This window comes from Sarcophilus harrisii, chromosome 5 (assembly GCF_902635505.1).
Source record: "Sarcophilus harrisii chromosome 5, mSarHar1.11, whole genome shotgun sequence".
Taxonomy (NCBI): domain Eukaryota; kingdom Metazoa; phylum Chordata; class Mammalia; order Dasyuromorphia; family Dasyuridae; genus Sarcophilus; species Sarcophilus harrisii.
In genome coordinates this window covers 87,577,736-87,590,155 of record NC_045430.1, presented here as the reverse complement: position 1 = coordinate 87,590,155, position 12,420 = coordinate 87,577,736, and the positions used below count along the sequence as shown (strand labels likewise).

The 12,420-nt window shown below is 48.7% G+C and overlaps 1 protein-coding gene across 1 annotated transcript; it reads right to left on the bottom strand.

Moving 5' to 3' along the window:
• Positions 1 to 9,103: 9,103 nt before the first annotated feature.
• GPR84 (G protein-coupled receptor 84) lies at positions 9,104 to 11,380 on the bottom strand. The gene is made up of 2 exons (XM_003772332.4): positions 11,225 to 11,380; positions 9,104 to 10,748 (listed from the first exon to the last, which is right to left on the bottom strand). Exon 2 carries the CDS (start codon positions 10,715 to 10,717, stop codon positions 9,533 to 9,535), a length of 1,185 nt encoding a protein of 394 aa, XP_003772380.1. The 5' UTR covers positions 10,718 to 10,748; positions 11,225 to 11,380; the 3' UTR covers positions 9,104 to 9,532.
• Positions 11,381 to 12,420: the final 1,040 nt, after the last annotated feature.

Below are 12,420 nucleotides of genomic sequence, written 5' to 3'. Positions count from 1 at the left end.
GCAGTAGAGGATCTTGGGCAGGGTCTGCCTCGGGTGCCCCTGATTATTTGGGCTTACTACTTATCGGGCAGTTGACTGCCCCTTCTGGAGCCCCGTGGCTGGGCCAGGGGGCAAGCTGAAGAAGCCTTGGACCAACTCCCATTACCCTCCCTACCTTCCTGCATCTAAAATGTGGGGCTCGAGATGGGATAGCCGCCGCTCCACGGGGCTGATGGTTAGCTACCAGTGCCCTCTCCTGTCTTAGCTTAGGAAATGCAACTCTTCCCTCCACCCCCATTCCTGGATTTGCCCTATTTGCTAAGAGCACCCCCACACACCCCAAACCCTTCCTGTATGGCTGTAGAAGACCGGGTTTGCAAACCCAGACATCTGATCAGAGCCTCCCTCAGTTTCCTAACCTAGTCAAATCTGTCTGCCTTTCCTGCCGCCCCTCCCTCGCCAGGATTGGAATCCTAGTATTGTGGCACCTATGTCAACTTCTAGCTGGCAGTATTACCCAAATGCTTGTGTCCACAGTGGATCGAGGAAGGAGACTGGAGGACAGAATGTCTGGGTTCCCAGCTCACTAAATGATTTTCATCTTGAATTTGTCTTTGTCTGATTCTGTTTCTGTCATTTTTCTTTCTCCATTTCACTGCATCTCTGTCTCTGTGTATGTCTTCTCACCCCTCCTCAATTCAGTTTTATAAACTTAAGCCTCCATCAACCCTGAGGGGACTCTGGCAGGTCCTCTTCCCCACCCCCAGCTTTTTTGGCTGGGAAATCAACTGCAGATTTAATTGTGCCAAACACCTGCCTGCCAGATGTGGCAATTCCCCCATTCATCTCCTCCCCCCCAGTTCTACCCTTTCCCCGTCCTACTGAGCACAGACAGGGTGATCCCCCCCACAGGGTGATTTAGTGCTCCCTAAACCCCTTAGATCTCTCTCCTCAAGTTTCCCTGCTGCCCTTATCCTCTCCCCACGGCGTCCCTTAGTCCTAAGTCCCCCTGCCCCGAGTGCTGCTGGCGCCTCTTCCCTTTTATCATCGTCCCCCAAAGGCTCCCCCAAACCCCTATCCTTCTCCCTAGTGAGGTCCTTCCTTTGCCTGCAGTCCACCCCAGTGATGTGTCATCAACAGAGCCTGTGGGCCACTGGGGGCCATAGCAGCCAAGGCTGATGTCATTGGGGTGGGGAGGGAGGATAGGGCAAGGGGGGGGGGGAGTCTGGGAGGGGACAGGCAGCTTTAGTTTCTGTCTGCAGAGGAGACAAGGGTGTCTGGAGTTTAGCCAGACCCAGCCAGAACCTGCCTCTCTTCAGACCTGGCATCTGGCTCCTAGCAGAGTCTGGGTTTGTGTGTCTTTATTTGTGTTTGTCGACTCAGTCTGGCTCAGAGGATCTCTCTCAGCCACTATCTCCAGGGGACCAGGTCTTCCCTCCTCCTGCCCCACTGGACCCTGCCTCTGCTTCATCTCTCATTTCACTCCTCTTTCTTACCCTCTCTAAGCTTGCTCCTTTTAACACTAGCTTTCAGTCTCCTCCTTTCCTACTTTAGTGTCTTCCACTAGAACAGGCATTCCATGGACCGGGAAAGATGGGAGAAAAAATTTTAAATCTTCCTTTTCAATAATTGCTAAATGGAATTTAGCATTTCCTTTAATTGTTTAAAAATACGATTCTGAGAAGGTATTCATTGCTTTCACCAACACACAAAGAAAGGTTAAGAATCTCCCAATTGAGATTCTTCTGGCCTGAACCCCTTACATGATTCAAGCATGAAAGTTCTCCTATGGTACCTTATTCTTGGAGTCTCCCTGAAGCTGGAGGCTTGGTTCTAGAGTAGGGAAAAGGGGGAGGGAAGGCTGAGAAGGGATAAGGGAAAAAGAGTCTAGTGGGTTGGTTTGAGTAAGGAAGAGAGAGACTACCAGATGGAGAAACAGGAAGAAAGGGGGGAGAGGGGAGAGAAAAAATACAAAAGAAATTGAGAAAGAAACAGATTGAGAAGACTGAAAGACCAAAGAAAAGGGAAGTCTGAGAAAGGAGACAGAAAAGATACTATTAAAGAGGGGCTTGAAGGCCCAGTGGGAAAGCCGGCTCCTGGGGCAGGCTAGTTCTGATGGCCCATAAATCCTGTGTATTTGGGGGGAAGGGGCAGCACATTCCCACAGTATCCCCATTATCTGGTGACCTTCCTTAGCTTTCTTGCCTCGAGTCCAGCCCTCTCCCCCATCTCCCTGGCATTCCTCATGCCGTGGGGGCCATTCCCATGTTTTCCCATCTCTTCCCAGAAATTTCGGGCTGCTCCTTTGGAATGTTGGCAGGCCAAATGCTGCAGCCTGAATCAATGAAGGAGAGAGGCCCCATTTCCCCTGGGAGGGGGTGCACTTCCCTTTCCCCCTCTCCTCCCTAGCCCCTCAGTGCCTGCCCACCAGCTGTTCCTGACCATCTCTCCCTCTAGATCCCCCTTCCTTCTTTTGCTTCTATTTCTCTTCCACACACTGACCCCTCCCCCTCCGCACACACATTCACTCCCAACCTCTGACCCCCAGCCTACCGGGGCGGCGGGGAGAGAAAGACAAAGGCAGGATTTATTGTTGGGGGTGGGGAAGTGGACTGGAGGAAAGGGTTGGGGGCAGTGACCCTGACTGGGGCTGGGGAAACTGGTCGAGATACTGGGAGACTTGATGCCTCCTCCTCCCTTCCTGCCTCCTCCCTCCCTTCCTCGCTCCTGAAGTCTGGGGGAGCAGGATGGGGAGAAATGACTCAGTGTGTACAAGAAACCAAGCTACAAAGCCAAAGGTGACAGAGTGATTTCAGACTAGGGTGGCAGAAATGGGGAAGAGGGGGAAGTAATAGCATCACATGGCCTCCAGCTTTCCAAAGCACGGCACCGGTGCAAAGCAAGGAGACACTCTTCTCTTCGTCTCCATCCCGGGCTGGCCAAAAGAAATAGGGCTGATACAGCCGGGGGGAGAAAGAAGTTGGGGGCGAGGTTTCCAAGAGCAGGCCGTAAACAGTGGGGAGCAGGAGTGAATAAAACAGTGACAACTCCCCCAGAGAGCCTAAAAGCTCAGAGACAGTCCTGCCTGGGAACGGACAAAGGGACAGACTTGGCCCTGTGGGACAAACCTTAGTCACCTCGAAGCAGCCCGCAAACACCCCTTTTGATGAGGATTTCCAGTCCCCCCCCAGACCCTAGGCTAGTGGGAAGGAGCTGCTGGAATGTCTGTAGCCTTTACAGTAAATAGACCGTTGGCCTGAATATTCTCTTGTCAGCAGGCTGGGTGGGGGGCGTGGGGGTGGGAGTGGAGTGGGACAGGAGGAGGGAGATGGGCTGGTCTGGGAGTTTCCAAGAAACTGGACTATATATCTCTCTCTGGACGGCTCACGCCTTTTCCCGAGCTGGCTCCCAAATCAAACCAGCCTCTAGAGTCCCTCCCACACCCTCCAGAACTCGAAAATGGAAATGTTTCTCTCTCCAACGCACACACATACACCTTGTCTCCCCCACCTTTTGTGACTGAGCAGATCTGAGGCTCCCTGCCCCCTCCGTACACTGCCAGCTTCCCGAAGACTCCTCCCCCTTTCCTTGGCCCTTGACCTTGGGGGCCAGGATCTTTCCCCCAGGTTATAACCGAGCTATGGAGAGTCTGGGGGTGGAGGTAGGAGGGGAAGGCTGCTAGTGATGCCGCCAAAATGGCCTGAGAAGAAAGGCAGGGGTAACTGAATTCCCCAGGTCCCCCCTCCCTCCCAGGCGCTTTATGTTCCTTTCCCCCGAGGAAGTTCTTGTCACCCTGCACCCCACTTTCATCTTGCAGCTGATCCCCAGTTGGCTGGTTCCTCCTGCAGTCTACCCTCCAGCCTTTCTGCTGTAAGCGCTAGGTGCTTGGGAAGTTCAGTGGAAGTAGGGTTGAGTATGGAGTGGGGTGTGTGATTGTGGAGAGGACTGGGAAAAGACAAAGGAAGTTGAGGGGAAGAAGGGAGGAGGATAGGAAAGGAGAAGGAGAGAGGGCCACGTGTCTGGTCCCCTCCCCAATCTAAGCAGCAGATTTACAGCCTGATTTGCAGTGGGCTGGGGGTGAGCATAAGGAAGACAAATCTGCAGTTCTGCCCTTAGAGTGTCTGGGTACTTATCTCTAGCTCCCCCATTAGCATCAATCCCCATCTTGCTGCCCATCTATCTTCTGACATCAGCTCCTTCCCTTCCCTGTAGCCCAGGCTCTCTGACCCTAAGTGGCTCTTAAAGGGCCAGCCCAGATCCCAACTCTTGTCTTCTCTTCCCCTTGTAAACCAGTTTTCTTGGGTGTACTGACCTGCCTCAGGGAACGAGGAGGTTAGGATTAGGGGTGAGGGGTGAGTATGAGCGTTTTCTGGAACAGAGCCTCTCTTTGTAGGACCTGACTGAAAAGGCTCTTTTTGTACTTTTTTTTTTTTTTTTTTTTTTTTTTTTAACAGATCCTTCCACCTCCTATCACCACCGTTTGCTCTGTATTTTCCCAATCCCAGAACAAATCCTGGCTGGGTTAGATTGAGAGAATCAGAGATACCTGCATACAGAAACAGGTTGGGGTTGGATGTGTTTTGAGCTAGGACTGGGGAATCATAACTTAGCTCCCTGGTGTGTTGGGACCAAGTAGGAGATAATGGGGTGTTATCTGGGGTTGGGGAAGGAATTGAGATTTGTAGGAGATGCAAGCCCGTGGCCCCCACATTCTTTTCTCAGGGACCAGACCACAGGAGAGTTGAAGGATAGAGTTTCAAATCTTCCTCTCCTATGAAGAAGGTGACAGTAGAAAAGACAGTGTGTTTCTAGCCTCTTCTCAACTCATCGGCAACCATAGTTCAGAGAGTAGAAGGGAATTGGACAGCTTGGGCTCTCTGAGTCATCAGTCCCCAGACATGCTGAGGTACCATGAAAGTCTCTGGTTCTACCTTTAAGTTTGCCTGTTCCAAGAGCTCCCATATCCCTCTGGGTGATTTCTTGGAAAGAAGGGCCCTTGTGCCCTCCTCTCCTAGAGTTCCACAATCCCCACAATGAGCCACAGTTTACACTTCTCTGGCCAGGGGAAGGGAGAGAAGAGGAAGAAGGATCTAGCAGCAGGAGCCCTTATTTGTTTTCCTGTAGCGCCGACCGCCCCCACACCCATCCCTCAACACATAGTTATCATCTTCTAGATCTCATTCTCTTTGAAAAAGCAGCCCAGCCCAAATACATCCACTTTCTCTCTCTTCTAAACCATCTTGGATCTAAAACTGCTTCCAAAATTTCCAATTTTCCAAAATTACCAATGGTCTCTTAATCCTTCTCTTTCTGGGCTTCTCTTTCTGGATGGTCCCTCTCCTCTGGATTTGCATGGCACTCCCTCCTTCTCTGTCTCCTTTTGTTGGAACATGTCATTCTCAATATGTGCCCCAAGAGTCTGAGGCCCAGAAAGGTTGCTTGTGGATACAGCCAAATGGTTATTTCTGATATGTGTGAGTATATCCTAAGCCCTTTTTTATTCCCTCTTAACACCTGGTGACATCATCATTATTATCTTCTTTATGCTGACAACTCCCAAATCTGTATTTCAGCCCTAATTCCTCTTCAGAGTTCTAGTTCTAGTTCCACATTTCCCACTGGACATTTCAAAATGGGTCTCCTGGAGACATCTCCAACTTACCACATTTAAATTGTTTCCCCCCTCTAAAACCTATTTTTTAAACTTCCCTTTACTGTTCAAGGATTCACCAGCCTTCTGGTCTCCTACATTCCTACCCTTGAATTGATATTTCCAACCACAGAATTCCCAAATTTTCATTTCAAATTCTACAACATCCCTCCACTCTAGACTTTCTTTTCACCCAGGTGTACTAGATCAGGCCCTCATCATCTCTCACTTGGACTATTTATTACAATAAGGAGGCTTATTTTCCCGTTTGGTCTCCCAATCTCAAATTTTAATCTGACACAGCTGCCAAAGTGATTTTCCTAAAGTGCAGTTCTAACCACATCACCCTGCTCCCCAGCGATCTCCAGTGTCTCCTATTACCTTTAAGATCAGATAGAAAACCCCATTTGGTCTTTAAAGATGAAGTCCCCTCTCCCACCTCCCTGCCTTTGTACTAGCCTGCACTCACAATTAAGATGATTCCCTCCTCACTTCCATCCCTTGGAAATCCTTTAAAACTCAAACATTTCCCAAACTCTCCAGCTATCAAAGACCTCCTTTCTCATTTGGTAACCATTCTGTAAGCTCTCATATAAGTATGTATCATTTGTCCTATTTCCTGCCAATTCCTTGAGGGTGGACACCGTTCTTTGTAGTCCTAAATTAGGACTGAGGTGAAACAGAAATGCTTGTGATTGCTAGAACACAAATATTCCCAAATCCTGAAGACTCAACATGAAGCCATACTTAACTGAGAAGGGGACCAGAACAGAGAAGTACAATCCCAGAGTCTTTGGGAAAGAAGGGGAAGGGAGATGGTTTGGAGGTAGGGGAATTCTCCTTTAGGACTTTAACATTTAGGATATTACCTCTTCTCAGCAAAGTGCCTCCTTCTTTTCTTTCAATTCCATGTGTCTCTCCCTTTTCTGGCTCCCCAGTTTCTTCCTTCTATCTCTGTGTTATATATCTCTGACTCTTGTTTCTCAGGGGGGAAAATAGCAGATCCAAAAAAGAAAGTGCCAGTCTCTCAGTCTATTTCTAGGATATGGAGAGGGGTACTTCTTCCACTCTCTAAATCCCTTTTCTTTCCCTCCTCAGTCCCCTGCAGTCTCCTCTTCCCCCAAGCTAGCTCCCTTTGGTCTCCTCATTTTTCTTCCTCAGTTCCCTCATGTCCCCTCTTTTAATCTCCCTATTTTAGAATCCCTCCCTTTTGTCTCTCCATTTTTCTTCCTCGGTTCCCTAGTGTCCCTTCTTTAATCTCCCCATTTTAGAATCCCTCCCTTTGGTCTCCCCACTTTTCTTCCTCTGTTCCTCATCTCTCCTCTTTAATTTTCCTATTTTAGAATCTAGCTTTTCTTTTCAGTTCCCTCATCTCTTTCCTGCAGGTTTCCTTTACTCTTCCTTTTTCTTCCTTCTAGCTCCCATCTCCCCAGTTCCCCATCTCTCTCCCCCGCCCCCCAATCTTGCTTCCTAAATCCTTCCATCTTTCTCCCTGAGAGAAAGGAGGAGGGAGCTGAGGAGGGGGGGAGAGGAAAAAGGAGCGAGACGGGAGAAAGGAGGGGGAGGGGAAGAAAGGAGGAGCATCCTCTCTCCGGCCCCCCTTCTTTCACCTCCACCCCCCACCCCCCAGCCATAGGACCATAAATCAGAGCCTGGGAAGCTTGGCCAATGGCAGAACAACTCGTAAATCGGCCTGTCAGGCTCAGCCAATGGGGCACGGCGCTAAATCAGGCTCTGTCAGAGCTTAGCCAATGGCGACCCCTGAAATGACCATAAATCTGCCATCGAGAGACAGAGAAAGAGAGAGAGAGAAAGCAGCAAGAGAGAGGGGAAGAGGGTAGAAGGGAGGGGAAGAGAGAAAGAGGGAGGGGGAAGAAGGGAGGGAGGGGGAGAGATGCAGAGACAGACTAAGAGAGAAACATACATACACAGAGAAAAGTGATCCTTGCCCGAGAAGGAGTCTGATGAAAAGACGCAGAACTCCAGCCCAAATAAGAAACAGACAAAGAGGCATTAACGTGCACCTCACCAAAACCCCTACTCCGTGCTCCCCCCCAGAAACACCAGCACGCAGAGCCGCACGGAGCGAAGTGAATGCATGCATTTGCCCCTGCACATGCTTACACTTAGGCGTGCACACACACATTCATGGCCATCCATATTTTCCCTCTGGTCACATAGGCTCCGGCCATCGGAGGCTGCGAAGGGCTCTGCCGCTTTCTAGACGCCCTCCTTTGGCCTTTCCACGAGACCTTTCAGCCCTTGCCCAAGAAAAGATGGAGGGCCACTTCTATCCCCTTTAATTTACCTTCTTACCCCATCTTGGTGGTATCAGATTCTCCCTGCCAAGTGAGATTTTTTTTTTTGTCTAACCAAAGCCAATTGCTATAATGGAAGATCACGTTCTCTAGTTTCAACCGAATAGCCCTTTGGAGACTATATAATTACCCCGTCCACCTTTTTTTCTTCCCTTTCCCCCTTCCTTTTTTCGCACATTTTCCAAGAGTGGAGACTCTGCTGTGTTTACATGATTGAGCACTTTATTTTGAGAAGGGAGAACCTAAGAAGATAAAGCCTTAGATTGGGAGGTGAGATCCTTGAATTTCCTGGATATGATCCTGTCCATGTGTTTGGGAGGAGGGAGAGGGGGTGAAGAGAAGAAAGGAAGGACTGTGTCTGTCTCCATTCTCCCTGAGCTGGCTTCTCTCTCTAAGAGTTCAGATCTTCCTAAGCCCAGGAGGCCTTGGGGATGTTTAAAAGAAGAGGTATTTCTCTGTGTCTGTTTAACCTTGCTTTGATTATAGGAATCACCCTTGTTTCTCAGCTTCTCCAAGTCTCAGAATGGGGAACTCCCCAACACCCTTCCCAGTATTTGAGAGAAAGGGAAAGAATTGAAGCGAGGTGGTGGAACTTCTGAGCAGATGCCCACCCCCACCCTAACCCCCGCAGACGGGAAAATGTGAAACCAGCATCACCTAGTGGCCGTGTGTCCCACAGACACACTACTTTCCCACTTCCCTCTTCCTAGAATGGGAGGCCCTAGCCCCTCTGTAGCCCCCAAGGTTCCTTCCCTATCATCCCAGTCGTTCCTCTTTCACAAGGCAGAACAGCGACTGCAGCTGATGGGGGTGGGGTGAGTGGGGATGTGAAGGCCAGAGCAAGGGCTATAAGCTTAGTGCTCATTCTGCTTTCCACCCTGATATTGCTGCCCCCGATATCGCTACCTAATCATTTCTTGCTCAGTTTCCTAGCCAAAGACATAACTTAGACTTTCTACACCCAAGAGATATATTACTCTAGAGTCTCTCTGAATAGGTTGTGATTGTAGCCAGTGGCACCGGAGCAGGAGACCGATATTTCCAGGATATGTTCATTTATCCAGAGAAGCTGGGGGACCTTAGGAGAAATGGAGTTAGAACCGTAAGGTAAAACATTCTGGAAATTTGAACAAAAAAACTTGCAACCGTATGCAAATCAGCATGCAAATTAGCTTTAATTAGCCTTGAAATTTTCCAGCTATGAATCCTGGTTGTCTTTCCCTAGCCTTCCTAAGATTATAGTATTTTAAAACTGGAAGAGATCTTAAGAGATTGTTTAGGCCATTATATAAATGAAAGAAAGGTAGAGTAATGTCTCAGGGTCAGGTCTAAAAGTCGGACTTCCCAAATTTCAGTCCAGCTTGAGCCCCAGCTCTGGTTCCTCTTTGTCAGGAGCCCAATGGAAGAGACAAACCCCAAGCCTGTTTATTAATAGTAATGCTGCATAAGGGGAAGCAAGAAAGAGGGGCACAGAAGGGACCCAATATTGCCATGAAGATATCCACATGTCCAGTTGGTGCCCATGGCCAGAATATCCACTTTGTTGTTAATGAAGGTGGAACCATTTTCTGCCCTGCGTAAAGTGTTACCGGAGTCTTCGGAAACTCTGGGGTCCCCGCCTCAGGACGGACCCATATGCCTCTCGGAACTGCCGGTTCATAGCTGCATAAAGTACAGGGTTAATGCAGCCATTGAGCCAGGTAAGATTGGCTGCAAGCATGTGCAGGACTCGTGGAGCCTGCACCCGTGCATCAAATATATTAAGAAGCAGAAAAGGGATATAACTGAGTGAAAAGAAGAGGAACACCACAAAACACATCCGTGTCACCTTCCCAAATTCTGACGAGCCATCTTGGGTCTTCCTAGTCACTTTAGCCCGCGGCATGGGGGCAGCCACCCCTTGGCTGCCCTTTTCTACCTTAGACACTTTGTTTTCCTGGCTTCCCATCTTAGATGAGTCACTCTCCAGCGTCTGGGTGGTGGCAGTACTGCCTGGCTCAGACGATGTCCCCTCACTGGCCACCCCTGATGCCAGACCACTGTCCAGCTCTTCAAAGTGTCCAGGCAGGGATTCTCCAGTCCCCGCCACGTGTCCAGCTCGGATGCTGGCCTGGCGAAGCTTGTACTGGTCCAGCGCCTGGGCTGCCCGCTTCACTTGACGGTGAATGAGGCAATAGAAGATGCCAACAGAACTGAGCCCGAGCACAAAGTAGATGCCCATTAGGATGGTGGTATAAGGACGGCCCCGGATTCGGTCAAAGCTACATGTGCAGACAACAGGCACCAGGATGTAGATGGGCCAGAGTGGGGCAAAGCTTGCCACACCTATGACCCATGTACCTACCAGTGCCAGCGCCACCCCTTTGGATGTGAAGATCCGGGGAAAGAGGGTCGGGTGAGCTATAAGAAGGTATCTGCCAAAGGCAATGAGGCAGAGGGTAAGGATGGATACGGAGTTAGTGGCAAAGAGGAGGAGACCAAAGACCCGGCAAAAAGTCTCCCCTGTACGCCAACGAAGATAGAGGTAGGAGTCCACAGAGAATGGCTGCAGAAGAGCGCAGTAGATGAGGTCGGCCAGGGTGAGGTTGGCAATGAGAAGGTTGAAATGGGTACGGAGCTTGGGCTGGGCACCCAGGATCATCAGGGTAAGCAGGTTGCCAGCAGTGCCTGTCACTGCCACCACCACACCCCAGCTTACTGCAACATAGCGATAGTCCACTACTGATGGGTGGTAGCAAGAAAAGTTGGAATCCTCCGAGGTGTTCCACATAGTTGAAAAGCCAGAGGGTCAGCCTGGGTATCTATAGAATAGAGAAGAGATCAGGAGCTGTGAGGGCACAAGCTCTCATCCTGAGTATATCCCTTTTCTGCTCAGGGACATTAGCCATCATTTTTTCCAAATTTCACAACTCAAAAACTCCTTCACACCTCTTCCTAGTCCTTTTGAATTTTTTTTGTTCACCTTCCTAAATTCTCCCAAGATCCTTAACCCTCTCATCTTTATCCTCAAAGACTTCCCAATGTTTTTTTGAGCTTCCAATGTTTTTTTTTTTTCCACTTCCTTCCCTCAATACTTCATCCAATGGAATGGGAGTCAGGAAGCCTTCTGCTCCCCCTGAATCAGAACCTCCAGTGCCTCAACAAGCCCAGGTGTGTCTCCCCTTGGTGAATAAAATCTGGGGAAAAAAGGGATATGTAGATCTTACCTGGCTGGCTCTCATATCCTAGTATACTTTCCCTTTTTACACCTATATAGATAATTGTAAATCTGACTTACCTGGGTTATAGGCAGTTATACCAGGTGGTTAAAGACAGTGAATGAGGTCTAGTCTCCAGAATATGACTGATTTTATACTCAGAAAAAGTATCTAGAAACTCCAAAGTTGCCAAATTCTCTGGTCACATCCTTCTTCCTCTTTCCCCCATTTCTGGCCTCTTTCTTCTGTTCCGGTAGGGCTGATGAAGTACTGGCTAGTCTTTCTGTTGAAATCTCCCTACCTGCTTTTCTTCAGACCCCTCCAATTTTTGTCTGTTCCCTTGTTAGACTCCAGATTACCCATTGCCTCAATCTCTACTTTCTCCCCCTACCTCAACCTCATGTAGCAGGACTCCTAAGTTCAATCACATCTTAAAGTGGTGGGTAAAGTGATCTAGTCGAACCTATATCTGTGTGGAAGGCCCCTCTACAGCTCCTCTCCCAACACTCGGTCATCCAGCCTTTGCTTGAAGACCACCAGAAAATCAAGCTCATTAAGTCTCTCTCCAACATGAGATGACCCTATTTTATCTCACTTTATATATGAAGAAACAGAGGTCCAGAGTAATGAATTATTTGAGATCACATAAATAATAGGTGGCAGAGGGGCAGCTAGATGGTGCAGTACATAGAGCACTGGCCCTGAAGTCAGGAGGATCTGAGTTCAAATCTGGCCTCAGACCTTAACACGTCCTAGCTGTGTGATCTTGGGCAAGTCACTTAACCCCAAATTGCCTCAGCAAAAAGAAAAGAAAAATAATAGGTGGCAGAGTAAGAGTTAAGCCTTAAATGATGGCAGCTGTATAGCACAGTGTATATAATGCCAGCTCTGAAGTAAGGAAGACTCATCTTGCTAAAATCTGAACTCAGACACTAGTTGTATGACCCCAGACAAATCCTTTAACTCTGTTTCCCTCATCTGTAAAATGAACTGGAGAAGAAAATAGCAAATCACTCCGATATCTTTGCCAAGAAAACCCCAAATAGGTCACAAACAGACACTAAACTGATGCCTCCAAATTCAGGTCTTTGTCTATTATCCTGAAATATTATCATATTATCAAAGCTTCTAAGGGAGCTTTGACTTACACTTTTCTGAGACCAGGAGACATTTGTGATATTTTTACTGATAATCCTTCCTCTTGTCCTTCTAGTAAAGGAGACCAAGAAAAAGAGTAAACTAAAGCAAGATTCAGGGAATTTGGGATCTCTTTCCA